Source organism: Trachurus japonicus, chromosome 22, assembly GCF_045865225.1.
Source record: "Trachurus japonicus isolate A0001 chromosome 22, Traja_1.0".
In the NCBI taxonomy this organism is placed as follows: Eukaryota; Metazoa; Chordata; class Actinopteri; order Carangiformes; family Carangidae; genus Trachurus; species Trachurus japonicus.
The window spans coordinates 10,348,537-10,366,697 of record NC_140928.1 but is presented as its reverse complement, the minus strand read 5'-3'; the positions used below and the strand labels follow the sequence as shown (position 1 = coordinate 10,366,697).

Genomic DNA, 18,161 nt, shown 5'->3' with positions numbered 1-18,161 from the left:
TTCTTGTTATACCTGTATATACTCTTGAAATAATTTGGCAGATAACTGTACAGAATGTCTCTCTCTCTTTGTTTTATATTTCTACATTTGCATATTATTCTACTTTTTTTCACATGTATGCTACAATGCTACTGTAACGACCAAATTTCCCATGTGTAGGATAAATAAACAGTCTTACGTCTTACATTAGGATTAAATCTTGTGAGTGAGAACACTGAACTCCCCGGTGTGTTCATGAAACCAGTCCGAGATGATTTTATGGCTGCGGGAAGATTGGTAAATTGTGGCCATAAATGGATACACATGGTCAGCAATAACACCCTGACAGGCTGTGGTATTCAAGCCATGATTGATCGGTAGTCAGGGTGCACGGAGCGTGCCAAGAAAACACTCCTGTAGTATTTTCTATCAGCTCCGACCAGGCCGGTCGTTCTCCTCTGACCTCTCTTATCAACACAGCCTTTCTGTCTGTTCTGTCCACAGAAGTGCCACTATCACTGGGTGTTGTTGTTTTTTTGAGACTCTTATGAGTAAACTCCATAGAGATTGTTGTCTGTGTGAAACTCACAGCCATTCTAGTAAAAATTGTACAATTGTATTCGCAGGCTGCAATTTGTGCTGCTGTTGAATTGTCTTGCATTATGCAACCAAGGTCTGCATGACTGAGAGTCTTCAGACATCTTCGGCTGATCTTGTTTTAGATTCAAACTCATGATCTGTCAGATAAACAGTGACTATAGGTGTCTAGTGTATAACAGGGAGTGTGATCCAGGATGCACACTTTATTAGTGTAATATGTCCAATAGATGGGGCTATGCTACACACTAGAAACCCTCTGTTTTGACTGCTAACAGGATTAGCTTCCTCCATGTTTAGGTAAAATAAAGAAATCCCCACAGGGAAACTAACATTTATTACATGTGCAGGCAGGTAGCTCATGAAAAGTGCACATTATTCTGAATAAAACAGCAATATCAGTCAGCATTTGTATTTGTTGCCCCTTTATTTATAAGCAAACAATCTCAAAATACTTTACCATTGTGATCTTTGGCAACAAATCAGAGAGCCCGTTTCTCCCATTTTCTACATTTTTAATTTGAGCCTTAGGTTTTTCTCAGTTTTTTTGACTTCGACATGAAATCATAAACTGTAAAACATTACACGACCATCCCATCCGAGAGCTCAGGAGGATAAATACTGAGCGAAGGAGGAGATTAGAGTCTGTATTTAAATTAATTTTGAATAAATTTCATGATTAGCCTACTCTATGTTGGCCAGCACTGATATACAACTGCGGAAAGAAAACCACGTTGATTTTCAGCATCATCACACTCTCATGCATTACAAAGGCTTGTCAAGGCTTTGATATAAAGGACAAAAATAATAAGCATACAAGTACATACTGTAAACAAAATACAGCATACTAGTGGAAAATATATGAAATGTTTGGGGCATGTCACACTTTTTCCACTTGGCCTACAATCTTTTCATTAGGAATAAATTAGTATTTCCTTAAAATATCTCTATTAAATGCACTTCACCTGGTTGAATACTAAGCTGTTATGTCATAAAATATATCGGATTGTGAGTGGCTAAAAAAATGAGAAGTCATCCTGTAAAAAAGAAATGGAGGATTATAATGTGTAGAACCTGGGTTAATCTGCCAGGAGAGCAAAGACTGCACTGTGCTGACTATTGTGCCTCGCAAATTCCATCAAATGCATCAAAGTACTTGAAGAGATTTCAAATACAGAAATACAGTGGTTACATTGGACCTATGTCTCCTGTGCAGCGTGTGCGGTTTTAGTAGCTCTGAGGTTCAGATCATGCTCGGGGCCGCGCTGTAGAGGGTGATGTCTCCGCAGATTCGCAGAAGGGTGACGTCCTCCAGCTCGCCGACTCTGTGCTCGTACTCCAGCAGGTGAGTGCCGTCCACTGCCACTTTAAACATGTCCTCCTCCACCAGGATCTTCAGCTGCAGGGAGAACACAACAGCACAAAAACCTGTCAGGACACGGCAGGTAACTGTGGGAAATTCAACTCAAGCTGAAACTGTAAGTTGATTGACTGCTCATGAGTCTTTTTTTTTTTTTTTTTTTAAGGCAAACTGCCCGTAAAGTAGTCATCCAAGCGCCTTAAATGTAAATATTTGCTGCTTTTATTTGTCTTAATGACAGTAAACTGAATACCTATCATGTTGGGAGTGCTATTTGAACAAACAAACACAATGAAAATGTTGCCTAAAACTAATAATAGAGAATTCATTATTGTGTAATTATTATTCTATAAAAATAACCCTCACTTGCAGCCCTGAATGCAGCTTAATGATGTTAAGATAATACAAAAGCTTCTGTTGACAGAACACTGTAGGGAAAAATATGCAAAAATATCTTCCTTATCCTGTGTTAATTAATCTTACACACTGATATGAATGAGGTAAAATAGACTTCTACCTATGGCTGCTACACATGGAAGTTTAATTCTTGCACTTTATTCTGCAGTTGTACCATAAAACAACCTTCCTCTAAGCCATAAACTCACACCAGTGTGACCTTGAAAAGATTGTTGTCTGTCATTTCTAACCTGATTTACAAAATGAAAGTGAGCTCAAAACATGTTGTGCTGCATCACCACTGCGACCCAGATTAAATAAGGCGAACACAGGTAAAATGACTGCAGAGCTTTATCTTTTTAAACACCTTTGTATGAGGTCAATACAAACTGCAAAAGTAAATAATGTTTTTTTTTTTTTTAAATGCAAAGTCACTGGATGAATTCTGGTCTTGTAAAAACTTTAACAGCTGTGGACTCAGGTGTTGTGTGCACAGTGAGGTCACTGTGTACATCCATGACTAACTATATTGCAGGTTTCACCCATGTTCAGTATCTTATGTAAAACAGACGACTCGGTCACTCTCTTCTTTCCATAACCAATTAGCACCTACTATCAGGCTGACTGACAAACTTGGAACAAAGGTCCACATGCTGCTGTCCACCTTTTGCCTGAATTGGCCATTTGTCTGATGTTAAAGGTCTCCCAACCTCACACAGGAGTTTCCACCTATTCTCACTCATTTGACGTTTGCTTAGGTTAAAACTGAGCAGAGCCATGGTGGAAATACCAGTTTGCTGAAGTCAGTGTCGTAATAAGAATGACAAAAGGTGTAACTAGTTTCATATCTGTGTATATAAGAGAGGCTTAAAGGGATAGTTCAACATTTTGCCATAATCCTTATAGTTTAAGAAGTAGGTTTGTTAACTCTTAATTGTCGGTGCAAGCTGTTTTTAAAACAGCGGAGCAGGGCGCGAGCTGCTCAGAGCTGCGCTACGGAGGCTAATGGGATTTCTTGGTTTCTTGGTCATCAAACTCATCAAATACACAATCCAACAACTCCAAAACGCTCTGGTGGACAAGTTGTGACCTGCACATTCACCACGCTATGAGATAATAACAGAAAGTTCATGCAAAACCGCTGCAGTCTCTGCATTTGCCTCGAAAACAACTCTGTCTCGTAACGTTCCGTTATTATCTCATAGCGGGTGAATGTGCAGGTCACAACTTGTCCACCAGAGTGTATTGGAGTTGTTGGATTGTGTATTTGATGAGTTTGATGAGGGAAACCAAGAAATCCCATTAGCCTCCGTAGCGTAGCTCCGAACAGCTTGCGGCTCTGCTCCGCCGTTCTAAAAATAGCTTTCACCGACAAATAAAGGTAACAAACCTACTGCTATGACTATAGGGATTATGGCAATTTGGCCAATTTGCCAAAATGCTGAACTATCCCTTTAATTGTGTATAAGATTATCAAGGTATGCAACACTTTACCTCAAAGCGTTGTCCCGGGACAAACGGGAAGCCTCCTTCACGCTCCTCTGGTCCCCAGCATTCAGCAAACTTAGAGTTTCTAACAATAGTTTGCTCAGGAAACCGGGGATTGAAGTGAAAGATGACATCTTGACCTTTGATGAAGTCAACATTGAACCTGCAAGAAAAGAGATTTTTTTTTTTTAATTCTAAAATACAACCAATACAAGAGGAAGGAAAAACATGTTTTCATTTTGCAGCCCAAACGCCTTTTCCACTGTTACTATTACACCATGTTAAAGGGGGAAGGAAATGGTGCAGCGTGTGGTGTGGGCTGACACTAACTATATGAATCAGGAGTCAGATGACAACATTGATCTGGGAGATTAGTGTGGGTGCAGGGTTATTATCAGTCATTCAAATATGTTTCCTCCTCAAACAGAGAGCATCCCTGACAGCAGAAATGGCGGCAGACTCTGGTCCATACCTGTCTGCACCAGGTAAAGGCTCCGCGTCTATTGTGATCAAAAGTTGTGGCATAATTCCAGCATGAAGTGGGAGGTCGTACGGCACCATCTGCAAGAAATATTTACATTTTCAATCATCACGTTACTTTTATTTTGAAATTAAGTTAATTTCTGCTTTTGTATGTGTTAATAAAACAAAATACAGAAATTACAAATAGTGTTACCCCTGCTGGTTATATCCCTGTGGACAACTGTAGAAAGGTTCACATTTATTCACCAGTATATAAATTATGTATTAACTATAAATAGTCTGAGAATGGTCAAATACAGCAAAGTGTTTGATGTCATTAAAATAAAGAAGGAAATTTTAGTTAAACATTATTCAGCGCTTTGACCCTGCCCACATTCCTATAGCAACACCCCAGTGACTCACCACCTCTTTCCACTCTTATGCAATTCACAATGATTAGTTAAGACAATGAAGTAAAAATCTGTTTTCAACATTTTTTTATAACATTAAGGCATCAGCTTTACAAAGTGACTTCAAAGCAAATTGACAGAAAACAAAAAAACACCTTTTAATCATCATCAACTACAAAAACGACAAGTCAATGTGCACAGAGTGATGAACATACAGACTGTGATTTCAGCAGATAGTGTGTGACTTAACACATTAAACATGAGCTTTGTGTAAAAGTGTAATCCCAAATTATATTGCACTTGATGAAAACAATAACTGTATACTGCGTGTGTAGATAGATAGATATATATATAAAAGCATATCCAGTCTTTGGCACTAATCAAACCATATGTTGATTCTGGAGGTGACGTCCTTGTCCGACTGAAAAGTTGAGTTCATTGCTTTCAAAAATATGGTGGATTATATCTGGGCTGAAAGACAAAAATACATTTTTTGATAACGACTTTTGTATATTTGATAATTCTGAGTTATGTTTTGCTTTGCACCTCAGCAGAGCCAAAGACAGAAAAATAAATAAATAATCCAACCACAGCCAAAAAAATTCTTTTTCCACCAGCTGCAGTAGTAGGCAAACACCAAATGAGTCTTACTGAGTATCATAGAGGAGACCTTGTGCCAGAAGAGAGCCGAGTTGGCTAGAAGTGTAGATGTATTTACCACCCACAAAGAAGGATTAACAACATTTAACTAATATCTGGCTGTAACTTCCCACCCTGAACCCAAGAGACTGCCACACCAAAATAGATGCTCCACCACACACCAGAGCAAAAACACGAGTAAAGAAATGCAGCAAGCAAGCAATATAATTACATTCACACACAGTGCTGATACTCACCATGCCACCTGGAGCAGTAGGTCCACCATATGGACCCATAGGCCCCGGGCCAGGGCCAAAGGGGCCGGGGGCAGGAGGGAAGCCGCCGCCTGCAGGTGGTCCCCATGACCCAGTGGGTAGCGGGGGGAAGCCTCCAGCAGGGAATGCAGGGAAAGCGCCAGGGCCGGCTGGAGGGGGGAATCCGCCCGGGCCGCCCGGTCCGTACATGCCGTTTCCTCCTGGCTGACCACCGGGGAAAGGCACGTTTGGATAAGGCCCAGACGGCGCCCCGGGGCCAGAGGCGAATGGTCCGGTTGGGTAAGGAACAGGGCCTCCCGGTAGCTGCCCCGGAGCTCCTTCAGGTGGATAATGCCCCGGGAACTGGCCGGGGGCGCCGGGGCCAGAGGGGAACTGCCCCGGAGCCCCCGGTGCAGGATACTGTCCAGGGATCCCAGGACCGGGCGGGAACCCCCCGGGTGCTGACGGAGGTCCTGGGTATTGTCCTGGCGCTCCGGGGCCAGAGTGAAACGGGAACTGACCCGGCGCTCCAGGGCCTGACGACCCACCACTGTAGTCACCCGGGGCAGACGGCTGGGTGGGGGCCCCAGGGGCAGAACCGGGCCATCCGGGGTTAGAAGCAGGTGGGGGGTTGCTGGCAGGGGCAGACGGGTTAGTGTTGCCCATTTTCTTCGCCTGGCTCGGGCTGTCATCTCCTAAAGCATCTGTCAGCTGAAGCAAAAGAGAAAGTGAGAGTAACTCTTGGTTAAATCTCTTCTTAATCATTCTTAGAACTTGTAAACACCAGAAAATGAAGGACTTACCGAGAAATCTGCCATGATCTACAACAAAACACAACACAACTTTCATTAGTTTCATTACGGAAGCCATTAAAACAAACACTGTCTCACACTGTGAGGCATGTCACACACACACACTGGCTCTGAGTAATGGCACAGTAAATGTTTCCATCCCCGACTCATGATCAACAAAACCCATTTGTTGCAGAGTCAAAGCAGCTCCACTGAACTGAACTGTTTTCCCAACGAGCTACACAGATGCTACACCGACTTTATCAGCACATTAACGGGGGGTGTTGGCTCTTGAAATACATTTTCTTAAACTGATGTTTCACACACACATACACACAGTTGACTAGTACGAAACCTAGCTAGCAGCAGCTAACTGTTCAGATGCTTAGCTCGTGTTGTTTATTTTTTAGCTCCGTGGTGTTAAAAAAATAAAATAAAAATAAAATAAAAGTAAGTAAAAGCTAATGTTTGGTGTTACCTCGCCAGAAGATGGACTCCTTTCAGACGACTGTGACGGGCAACGGCGGTGGTTTGTCCAGCGGTGGGGGCCAGTTAGCCAGCTACTTTAGCTGCCTGCTGCCGAGGGGGACAGGAGGACTACAAGCTGACGTCACAGCTGCACGCACGCACACAAGGGGAGGAGGACTGATGACGTAATGTTACACAAAGGCGCGCGCACACACACCCAAGTTTTTTTTTTTTATGTAAAAAAAAAAAAAGTAGAAACAAACGAAAGCACGGGACATAAATGTTGCTTCTTCTTTTCTTTTTCTTTTTTAAAGAGCCTGTATGTATTTTTTTTATGTGTGTTGGTTGTGTTTAATTTTCAAACACATGTAGGACACTGACATCATGCATTTCTCTTTTTTTCCGGGGGTGGGAGGAGGCTGTGGGGAGGGTTAGCCTACTTTAGGTACAAGTAGGTCTATATTATCCAGATGTGTGTGCACTGGTTTGTACAAACTTGGGACTAGTTACAGATGTTTATATGTCTGTATAATGTAGAGTTAGAACCATTAAATGTAAAAACAAATGCACTATCACACATTTAAAAAAAACTTGTAATATTGATTCAGTGAAAAGCTATGTTTTTAGTAGGCTATTCTGCTTATCTTCTGAACATGTTTATTTTCTCTGTTTACGTACATTAATCGTAATACACTGTTTTTATCCAGATGTGTGCATAATGATTGTTTTCATATACATGAGGCTAACTCCACATGTTCAGAATTATTACTGTTTATTTAGAGGTTAGAGAGAGTTTCTACTGTGGAAATAAGCCCAGATTGATCACTTATAGGAGCCTTTCATGCTGCACTGGTATTTCTTGAATCTATAGGAGCTAATCAAGTAGGAGTGGCTGGGACATGACACTGCCTGTCAATGGGGGCTGTGGATGTTCAGCCTCATCAGATGCAGTATGAAGCTGTGACTAGCCGCAGGATGTCAGCTCTCTGCGTGGGTGAGAGTAGGAGCTAAAGGCGGCTTAAAGGTAGGTTAGGTCAGGGCTACACAGGTGTTGGCTGTCATGGGGCCCAGTAGATTCAGGACAGCACGGCCTGATATCCACAAAAGGGCCTAGTGATCATTACCTAACAACAGCCATGAATGAATAACAGACTGCCACAGGAACGCTCACCTAACATTTGACTGATAAAAAACTGACAAAAACATTTATTTGATTTCACTTTCACTTTTCTCCTTAAAAGTGTTATATCCACATACATATATATATATATTTTATATAGGCTATATAATAATAGCTAATGATGATGAATTAAATGTGCATAATGCCATCATGACAAGGCAATTACCATATACACTGGGGGGGGGACACATCTCATGGGGGGGGCACATCTCCCCAAAAATTCAAATGCTCAAAATGTACCCTCCCCCTCCCCCAATATATAGCTAGCTGATTAAAAAATAAAAAATAAAAAAGTAGCCCATGTGTTAGCGAATTTACCGTGTATATACAGTATATAGAGAAAGAGAGAGATTTGGTCCCCCCCAGTGTTGACTCCATGGTTACAGCCTTGCATCATGAGTTGTCATTAAGCCACTATATCATTTTTTTTGTACTGTATATATCTATATGTGTCCTATCATGAGCTTTAATCAGGTAAATTCATAAGTTGCACTTTAATGCATTACTTAATTGTTGCCCTTTTTCAGTTTTAACATCTGGCCAGGGACAGCAGTTTCTATCAAAAATACTGTTAGTGTTAATATAATAATATTGTTGTTGTTGTTTTTAAGTTACTGTCAAATTATTAAAAAAAGAAAAATCAGATACAGTGGTGTTGTTTTGCTTTATTAAACAATAAAAACAAACAATTAGCTGACTTGAAGGTTTACTTTATTATTTACTTCATAATTTAAATATTAATGGGAGGCTTTCATTCATTTGTGACTGTAACAATAGTAGGCTATGGAGACAGATTTATGACCAACTTTTAAAGGAGGGGGGGCGCTGCCTCGTGTGGGATTGGCCAAACCAGTCACAAGATGATGTGAAGTACGAAAAAAAAAAAACATTGAAAGCGTCTCTAACCAGTCAGAGCAGCAGCTGCAGCTTCAGGGAGATTTTAACTCTACAACAATGGTAAGTTGTTCCGTGTTGTTTTCAGAGACCCTGGCGCTCTTTCGCTGTTTGCTTTCTTTAATCGTGTACTCGCAACTAATGTGAAGTTTTCGGAGACTATTGAGGAAAAGTAAGGTCGTAGATTGGCTAGCGTTAGCCTGTTAGCTTAGCCCCAGAGTTCCACCCTCTGTGAAGTCAGACAGAAAGGCGTCGGCGGACTTCCGGCGTCGGATTTCAAAATAAAATGCACGTAGTCGAGTAAGTGCCTACCATAGACTGTAAAAAGAAGGTGCCTACCCTTTAATTCTTCATTTCAGATAAACCCTTGGAGCTCTTTATGTTTTCAATGTAACAGAAAGTAGCATGAATCTTATAATCAACAGATAAAGCCAAATACATATACCGGTATTACAAATCTCAAATGTTGAATCCGGTTTATAGCTTTCTATCATACTATGTTTTAATTTCTTTTCAAGCTGCGTTATGTCACGTTAATCACGTTGGCAGTAGTCTTAGTCAGAACACAAAACACAAAATGCTGTGCTCCTAATTGTGGCCATTATATCTAAACTGCAGCTCACATATTCCTTAATAATGTGAATATACTGTAGTATTACAACAGTCATATCAAGTATCCTCCTGTAAAAAAAAATGTTTTGTATTTATTGGCCATTCTGCATGAAAAAAAAAATCAGATAAAATTGTGATTGCATATTTATGTGCTTTGGTTTACTCTGTGTTCAACAGAGTGCAATGGTTGTATTTGAAATACACACTTTTTAAGCACCTGTAAGATCAATCAACAAAAATAATATAAACACGACGTGCCACATTATGTTTCTTTGCTTCACTGATCTGTAAATTTAGTGTTATGCTTTGGGACATGTTTTAATGTGAACATCATCTGTGCACAGAGCACTTTTTTTGTGTTTTGTACTTTGGTTGAAACTTGTGCACAGTAATTACTGTGTTCATTGCAGTCCTTGTATTTTGTGCAAAGGTTTTTGTTTTGTTGTTTGGTAACTTATTGAAAAGCGATGAATAATAGAGGTCATTCATACCAAACGTGAGCCAGTTTGTTGGATTTTTATTCCATTATCTGGTAGTTGAGTATCTTTAGACTGTGCGATAAACAAAACAAGACACTGAAGATGTCATCTAAAGGCATCTGGAAGAATGTGTGGGTTTTTTTTTTTGTCATAATAATCCAGAATAAAAATAATTGTTAGAGGCACTTTGTACAAGCTCACTGTTTTGTGTTTAATAAAGATAATAATTTAGCACAGCTTAATCACTGATACTTTTACACACAATTTGTAATGCTTTTATTTTGAAGACTCGAGTGCCGGGCTTCCTGTTGGGTGGCTCGCAGTGATGTGTTTCAACACGCCTCGGTTTTGGGAGCTGCCTTCATGCTAGCTCGCCTCAATCATGATGAATAATGAGTCCCCTGGGTTTTTGACTGCGTGTCATGACAGCTCAACTCTCCACAGTGTCGACCAACATTAACACCGCGATACTGTTTCATTGTTCCACCTTTATGCTTCAGTCTAAGCGCAGAGTTGAAGTTTCCCCCAAGGAATTTAAACCAGAAGTAAACCTGTGGCCACCTCCGGCTTTTTTTTTTTTTTTGGTCATGCCTGTTCCTCATCTTCCCCTGTTCCTCTGCATCCTGTTTTTTTTCTTTTCTTTTCTTCCCAAGAGTCCCAACCACACACACTCCGGTCTCTTTTTAATCTGCAAAGATCTTTTTCTCAGAGCTCAGTGAAATCCTGACTCCCACCAGCCATCTGTTCAGGAAGGTGTAATTATAGATTTCAGAGACTCTGCACAGACGCTTAAAGAGTTTATGTCTTTGTGCTCGAGTTATGTAATGTTATGTGAGAGTGTGTGTGTGTGTATGACAGGTTCAAACCAATGAAATCGTACTGTTATGAATCCTGCAGAAAGATTGTTTCAAGATACAAAACACTTGGTATGCAGCAATAAGCAAAGGCATAAGTTTGGTAGTACAGTTGAAAGTCAAAGTTTTAAGTACAAATGTAAGTCATATTTAAGTTCCAGATATTCTCATGTTCTTTTAGATTAGATAAAATTAGATATTTAGGAATACAATGGGTTCACTTGTTGCAGTCAAATCAAATTGTCAAAAAAAAAACTTATACAAAATTTCAAATTTATTGTTTAAAAATATCTGTATTGGAGAGATACAGTGGAAAAATCTGACTCAATATACCATAACTAACAGCTACAGTCTGTGACGCTGCAGATGTCTTCTATACATCCAAATCCTCTGCAAATATCCCTAAATTCATGAAGCCAAGTAAAACACAAGTTATTTGGCAACAGATTAGGATGCACAGCCCGGTTTGTTTTTCCTTTTACGATGTTAGATGAGCTCTAGTTGAATTTTATGAATTAGAAACACAAGTGACCTTTGTCTTTGCCTGTTTATTTCCTGTCAGAGTGAATCACTGGTGGTGTGCGATGTGGATGAAGATCTGGTCAAAAAGCTGAGGCAGTTTCGTTTCCGGAAGGAGACCAACAACGCTGCCATCGTCAGTGAGTACCAGCAACGCATTTTGTGTTGATTTATTGATATCGTTTTGAAGGTCAAGCAGGAATCGGTATGGTGATGTAAGGAATATCGTTATTTCAGCGTAAATTGACATTGATGTGTTATTTTTGCAGTATCAAAAATCTATAGCCGTTTACAGAATTGGGTCGCCTCCAAAAATGTGCCTTCCTTCAGTAAAGTCTAAGCCATAACCCAGCACTTGTAGGTTAAATGCAGATTGGTCACTGCCTCCTGCTGTGTGGAACAAGATGGAGGCGGACGCTCGGCCTCTTTAAACTCCGGCATCACACAAATGAAGATTTGGATTAATCCAAATTCACAATATTTCAGGAATAGATTTTTGGTTTCTAATCAAGATTAGTTTTGCTTTACTACAGTTTGAAATCCAGGAGCAACCTCAGGTCCACACTGACTTCCTGCCGCTGACATTTTTTAAAGGAGAATTTCAATAAAGTCAGGGGTCTTAAGGTTGGATTAAGGCCAGGGTTTAGTTGAAAAGAACTAGTGCATAAAACGTGTTTTCCAAGTACATGTCGATGTTTACAGCTGTTTCCACAGGTTAATAAAAAAAACAGCCATTATAGAAAAAGAAACACATTCATCTCTAGAATATGAAACGATAAAGGAAATGTAACATATTACTACATTAATAAGAAATGTAAGGTAGTGACAGACAGTGTATGACTGGAGGGGGGAGAGATGCTTCAAACACAGCAGGTGGTGTGACAGTGTAGTATTGCATCACTTTGACTCAAACTCAGCTTACAGCTTTGTCCTCCACCAGCTCCGGGTCACAATGTCACTGCTGCTAAATTGGATTACTGCAGGAATGCATCGACTGTAAAGGCAGAGAGACATCAAGCCGATGTTAAACAGAAAACATGAACAAATACCTTTTTTTTATTGTTGTCTTAAAATGATGCATTATTAATGAACCCACAGCTAAGCTAATGCCAAAGCTTCTTATTGTCGTGCTTTCTTTTTTTTTTTACTCTACAGTGAAGATTGACAAAGACAAGCAGCTTGTTATTCTTGATGAAGAGCATGAGGTATGAGTTATCTATTATCTTATTTTCTCTCATTATGATCTGATGTACTCTATTCTCTGTCGATGTTTAACCACCACATTGGAAATAAAACCAGAGTGAATTCTGTAGTTAATAAGTTCACACTACACTACATCATTAAAAAGGGATAGTGGACTCATTGAACTTTGTTTTGGTCTGACCCTCTGTTAAAGTTAATGTATAATCGTCTGTTTAAATAAAGTGTAACTTCAGACTGAATGTTGATCTCATGTGTGTCTTGTTTTAGGACATTTCTCCTGATGATCTGAAGGACGAACTGCCTGAGAGACAGCCAAGATATCCTTCAAATTAATGATCGGCCTAATATCAACTGTCAATCAATCAATCAATCGGATTTTGCTTAAAGTAGATGATTTTACTCACAGATAATATGTACATGTTAGTTTCCTCTGTTCATGTCTTCATATGAACTAAATGACTTGTCCTTAGCACCAGGAACATTTATCGTCTATAGTTATAAGTACCAGCATGATGATGGACGTGTGTCTTATCCCCTCTGCTTCATCTTCTCCAGCCCAGTGGGTGAGTAAGATCGTCTCTGGAGTTACGTTTGATTAAAGATGTCATGATGTCATGTCATTAAGGAAACGTATAAATATGTATTTGCTGTTTTTGTGTGTGTGTGTGGCAGGTTGCAGACCGGAGCAGCAGATGATGTACGCAGGAAGCAAAAACAAACTGGTGCAAACTGTTGAACTGACCAAGGTTAGTGAATTTAGACTGGGCTGAGAGAAAGGCAACACTGTGATACAGCTTTGCAAATATCTGTCACATAAACTCTCAATGTGGTATTTAGGAAAGTGCTTTACAGAGGTCTCCTTGGCAACAGTTACAGTTTTTAAACTTATTTGGTGAAACTCTACAAGCTTCACAAACCTGGATTTGAGCAGTTTATCTCATATTTGCCTTGGAGGAGCCTCTTAAGATGAGAAGTGTATGTGAACTCCAGATCTCTCCATAGAAGTTTACACACACACACACACACATACTTCGGTTTGATAAACTTTAGGAGGAGTCGTCAATCCAAATTTCTTTCGTTACACAATTTTTGCAGCTCCTGTGTCTAGAGATTTCCTTGTGGGTTTCATGGTTTGGGTTTTGTCCTGACATGCAGTGTGAAATGTGGAATCTTAAAAACACAGGTGTGTGTGTGCACCTTCTCAAAACTATTTATGTCCAACGAGCTCAGTTTCCCACAAGTGGAGTTAGTTGACAGTTTTGGACACATTATAGGGGTGATTAAAGCAAACAGGTTGATTTACAATAAATTAAAAAAAAAAATTGTATAAAACAATGTTTTCACTTTGTCATTATGGTTTGTCAAGTGTAGGTTAGTTGTATCCTCTCACAATTAAAACAACAAAATAAAGTGTGAAACAAAAAAAATCAAAGGGATCTATTCTGAATCCTTTATCAATCCACTGCAATTGATGACATTTTAATCTATTTAGTTCTGCATGTTGTTACATTATCTAACCCCTACTGCATTATCAGTTGTTGCTGTGTTTCTTCCATATTGTAATCTTTTATCTCTAAATGTGAAAAATGGGAACAAAACACAAAAATCTAATACATTATAGGATTAAAGAAAGATTGTGAGATTAAACAACCCAAATCGTCTCGTTAACAAAAAAGAAATACTAGCTAAACATCTCAAATCAAAATGTATCAATAAAGAAAGAAAAAAGGAAACACCAATTAATAAAAACAAGTGTGTGTATTGGCAGATGTTGCATGGCTCAAAACATTTTTTATAGGGCTGTTGGAATAAGTATCGGTCCATATAATCTTGAAATCTCTAAATAAAGGCAAATTAACGTTAATGTTAACAAACATTTGAAACTTACCAAATGACTGATGTCATTGATAATACCAGCTGTCAGAGTCTCATATCAGACTGAATGAATGAGATGTTTTCATGAAGCCTTTTCCCTGCTTTTTGTCTCCCAGGTGTTTGAGATCAGAAACACAGAGGACCTCACGGAGGAGTGGCTCAGAGAGAAACTCGGCTTCTTCCGCTAAAGTCTCCACCTCATGCAGAGGTCTGGGATGTGAGGAGGACCCAGGATGCGCAGCTTGTGTCATCTCTGGGGGAAGAGCACACCACGGTTAACGTTTCCCTCCTCTTTGTTTCCAGTCCTGATTTAAATACTGTGCAAAAACACCCTCTGTTCTCAGTTTTAGGCCTCTTTGGTGGAGTTTAGGTGATGTTACAACTCTTAGTTTGCCCCCGACAGTTCAAACGGTCACAGGAGTTTGAGTATGCTTGAATCCTGCGACTGTCGACATCTGTGGCACTTAACTGAAGCTCACCCATCTGGCAGCCTAAAACTGAAAATACTATTTGACACAGGTCTGCTTTTGTCTCCCATATACGATCTCTCCATGTGCCAGTTATGTGTCTGTATTGAATTAACACTCCCATAGCTCTTGAAGTGAACAGAAATTGATAGTGCTCATCCGCCCTTCCTCATCATGTTCATTCAGGAGAATTTAAAGGCATTTTAACAACGGTTTCCGTTTCCTTGAGTAGTTTACACCGTTTTATGTTTAACATTTTTTTCATCAATTGAGGGAGTCTTACTTTTTAGATTTATTTTTTTCTTTTCTCTGGTGTATCTAGGGTTACGTAAGCTTACACTTTATAGCATTCATTTCCATATGTTGTGAAAAACAAACTTCCTGCCTGAACAATCACAGCCACAATTCACACAGCAATTCTTTAGAGTTTAGTCCGTTTAGTCTCTTTCAGTATTTGTTTTAAGGGCATTTAAATTTAAATTTCAGTAACAAACTCACTAACACTACTACGACCATTAGACAAGACGCTCTCCTAAGACTTACAGTATATGTGATATGTTGTACCGTCTCCTGTTCACATGAACACGCTGACAGCAGGGCCTGAAGTAGTTCGTACATCACACGGAGCAGAATTGCCTTTGTGCGAGTCAGTCAGATCACAGCTTAAAGGAGAGACGGTGTGAATCTTTGGCAGAGCTTGTATTCTGCCTTTTGACCTGCACCACATCCCAGGAAAACAGCAATTTTCCACCGAAACATTCCAGACTGAGCAATTTATACGACAAACCTTCGTCTCTGGTGACCGCGACAGTCGTGAAAACACTGCACACGGGGCAGAACCACCTGCCCTCTTTTTACTCTACTGGGCTACTCTGTATAAGCAGGTTACTGTGTCCTTAGGGAGATTGTTTGCTAATATTGTGCATTATAGCTATTACTGTTATTAGTGTTTATGAATGTTGCGCTTAATTCTGATGTAAAGCCACTTTGATTGCTTCGTGGTGGTCACAGTTTACGACAGTGAACGGCTGCGATTTTTTTTCCAAACGCCGGTTGTGCTTAAAATTTAGGGTAGGTAAAGTGAAGCATCTGCGAAATTTACATTCTCCATAAACAACAGGGTTCGACCAATGAGAAGGCTGATACTGATAATTGTGAATTGAATGTGCCAGCAGGTCATATTTTGTGCCAACGTCTAAGTGAAGTCTGTAAGTGAATTAGACAGTTGCACTTTTTTTTTCTGTTGCATTTGACCTGTATTCTATCATTCGATTGAGGTTAAAATATCTCATTTTAGCTTTAGGCACATCTCATATTCTGTGTGCTACAGATAAAACAACAAGAAAAAAGTGTAATTTTCCACATGCTGCCATTTTCACACCCCAAAATCCTCTAAAACTGCATGTAGAGCAGTGTAGCACACTAAAACTAAACCTGACTAATAAATACTTAAAGGATTAGCAGCTCTTAACAACAGCCTCTGATAGTTCAAAGCTTAATAAATTGTTCTCAAAATTGCTAGATGCTATTAAATGGTTTTATGTGACCAATATGAGAGGGGGAAAGAAAAACTCATTATAGTGATAGTGGATGACTTGAGAAGCAGATTTCTGATACTGAAACTTGTACTTTGGGAACAGGTATGGGAGGGTTGTAGCTGATGAGGCAGGAAATGACCACATGTCCTACTGCTAGGTCGACCAGACCAATGCCTTGTCTGACATTTTTTGTCATATTTATGTCTGTTTTGAAAAACCATGAGGCCAAAATGAAAACACGACACATATGTTTTGTGTGAGGATAATTAGATGGTGATTGAAAAAAGCTTTGTTGGGGACATTTTTCTATAACACTAATCTTTTTTTTAAACTTTATGATCTGTAAATTCAGTGAGACACTACTCTTTTTTCTGTCTTAATTATAATCCTGGTTGTATTACATAATAGAAACAATTTCTTTTTCTAAATATCGGACTCAAAGATACAGTATGTACGCACAATCACAGCATGTCCTGTAAATCATTTAGTGATGATGTCAAATGTTAGAAAATCATTTATGATTTACATGTCAGGCAAGGTTAAGCCTAACAGGAACAATGGGATATAACTGTAATCACTTGTTTTTCTATCTACTAATAAAATATGGACTAAGGTTTAAACTACCAGCTTGATGTTATGCTGCTGTGGCAGAAAAACAGAACTCCATCTGGGTAATTATTATTACCTGAGCTGGAGTTGTGTGCTATACTTTATGAGTACAGGAAGTTTCATGGCCCTAAGACCTGCTCCTTTTACAGACATTCAAAAATGCACAGTGAAATCAAGAGTCTCTGTCGACTGAAATATAAGGATTTTCTTTTGACAATAGCAATACAGGCTAACCCTGAAACAGTCTTAGTATTTCACTTGAAATACTGTGTGTGCAATGTGCTGCTTTTGATGTGAATACATAAAAAATATGTTTAGTTGTTCTCTGGTTCAAAGGAAATTATTTAAACCTCTAAAATGTGGAAAGCTACTGTATAAGAAGTGCATGCTTTAACGTATGTCTGAACAGTTTGCATAGATCTGACACATTCAAGAATTTGCTTTTCTGTTGCATGTTTTCTTGCAGAACTGAGAATTGATATTAAATTATTAAGTTTATTAGAAATGGTTGCATCTCAAACATCTGGTGTTGCCCATCTTCTTTTATATGTTCTCATGGAACAGGGACATAACAGACTGTACATCGGTCATGTATGAAAAATGATTTTCCCAGTACATGGTCTATTGGAAAAAGATTTCCCTTTTGGTTTTGAGCCATCTATCTGGTTATGTCCTGTGGATCGAATAGCTTTTCCTTTTATATGGTGAGCCTGTTATGTATTTGGCCTTTTGCGTCTTTTTCTGTAACCTGCAAATGTGTTGTTCAGCTTTTGGTGTCTTCTCTGAACAAATGCCTAGTATTCCCTTTCCTTTTTAATAAAAACACCTGAAACATGTATCATAATCAGCTGCCTCATGGCATCAGTGAAACTTGAGATATTTGTATTTTCCCATACTTTATAAAGTGTCTATTGTCCTATTGTCCAAATAAAATTGCAGCGATGTTTACCTCTGTTTTCAGATGACTGCTATTTTCAAACACATCTGGATGTATGATTAGCATGTGCATCATTATGTCATGTGTATTATCATATTTATGATGGATGAAATGGAGAGAACAAGCAGTAGTGTAGCAAAGACAAGCATT

The 18,161-nt window shown here is 39.3% G+C and overlaps 2 protein-coding genes across 2 annotated transcripts; one reads left to right on the top strand and one right to left on the bottom strand.

Annotated features, from left to right (window-relative positions):
- Nucleotides 1-895: 895 nt before the first annotated feature.
- On the bottom strand, nt 896-7,010 carry lgals3a (lectin, galactoside binding soluble 3a). The gene is made up of 6 exons (XM_085766844.1): nt 6,855-7,010; nt 6,389-6,406; nt 5,589-6,296; nt 4,293-4,381; nt 3,827-3,983; nt 896-1,975 (listed from the first exon to the last, which is right to left on the bottom strand). The coding sequence occupies exons 2-6, from the start codon at nt 6,401-6,403 to the stop codon at nt 1,820-1,822; spliced, it is 1,125 nt and encodes a 374-aa protein (XP_085622970.1). The 5' UTR covers nt 6,404-6,406; nt 6,855-7,010; the 3' UTR covers nt 896-1,819.
- A 1,840-nt stretch (nt 7,011-8,850) lies between these two features.
- Nucleotides 8,851-18,022, top strand: gmfb (glia maturation factor, beta). Its single transcript, XM_085766779.1, has 7 exons — nt 8,851-8,981; nt 11,426-11,522; nt 12,538-12,587; nt 12,853-12,904; nt 13,068-13,148; nt 13,258-13,331; nt 14,577-18,022. The coding sequence occupies exons 1-7, from the start codon at nt 8,979-8,981 to the stop codon at nt 14,646-14,648; spliced, it is 429 nt and encodes a 142-aa protein (XP_085622905.1). The 5' UTR covers nt 8,851-8,978; the 3' UTR covers nt 14,649-18,022.
- The last annotated feature ends 139 nt before the right edge of the window (nt 18,023-18,161 follow it).

What these genes read in the sequence shown, in the direction of transcription:
- gmfb (XM_085766779.1), top strand. An exon ending in TTCTTGATGAAGAGCATGAG is followed by an intron (nt 12,588 to 12,852) that starts GTATGAGTTATC and finishes GTCTTGTTTTAG; the next exon opens with GACATTTCTCCTGATGATCT. An exon ending in CATCTTCTCCAGCCCAGTGG is followed by an intron (nt 13,149 to 13,257) that starts GTGAGTAAGATC and finishes TGTGTGTGGCAG; the next exon opens with GTTGCAGACCGGAGCAGCAG.
- lgals3a (XM_085766844.1), bottom strand. An exon ending in CTACTGCTCCAGGTGGCATG is followed by an intron (nt 4,382 to 5,588) that starts GTGAGTATCAGC and finishes TATTTCTTGCAG; the next exon opens with ATGGTGCCGTACGACCTCCC. An exon ending in CCTTTACCTGGTGCAGACAG is followed by an intron (nt 3,984 to 4,292) that starts GTATGGACCAGA and finishes CTTTTCTTGCAG; the next exon opens with GTTCAATGTTGACTTCATCA.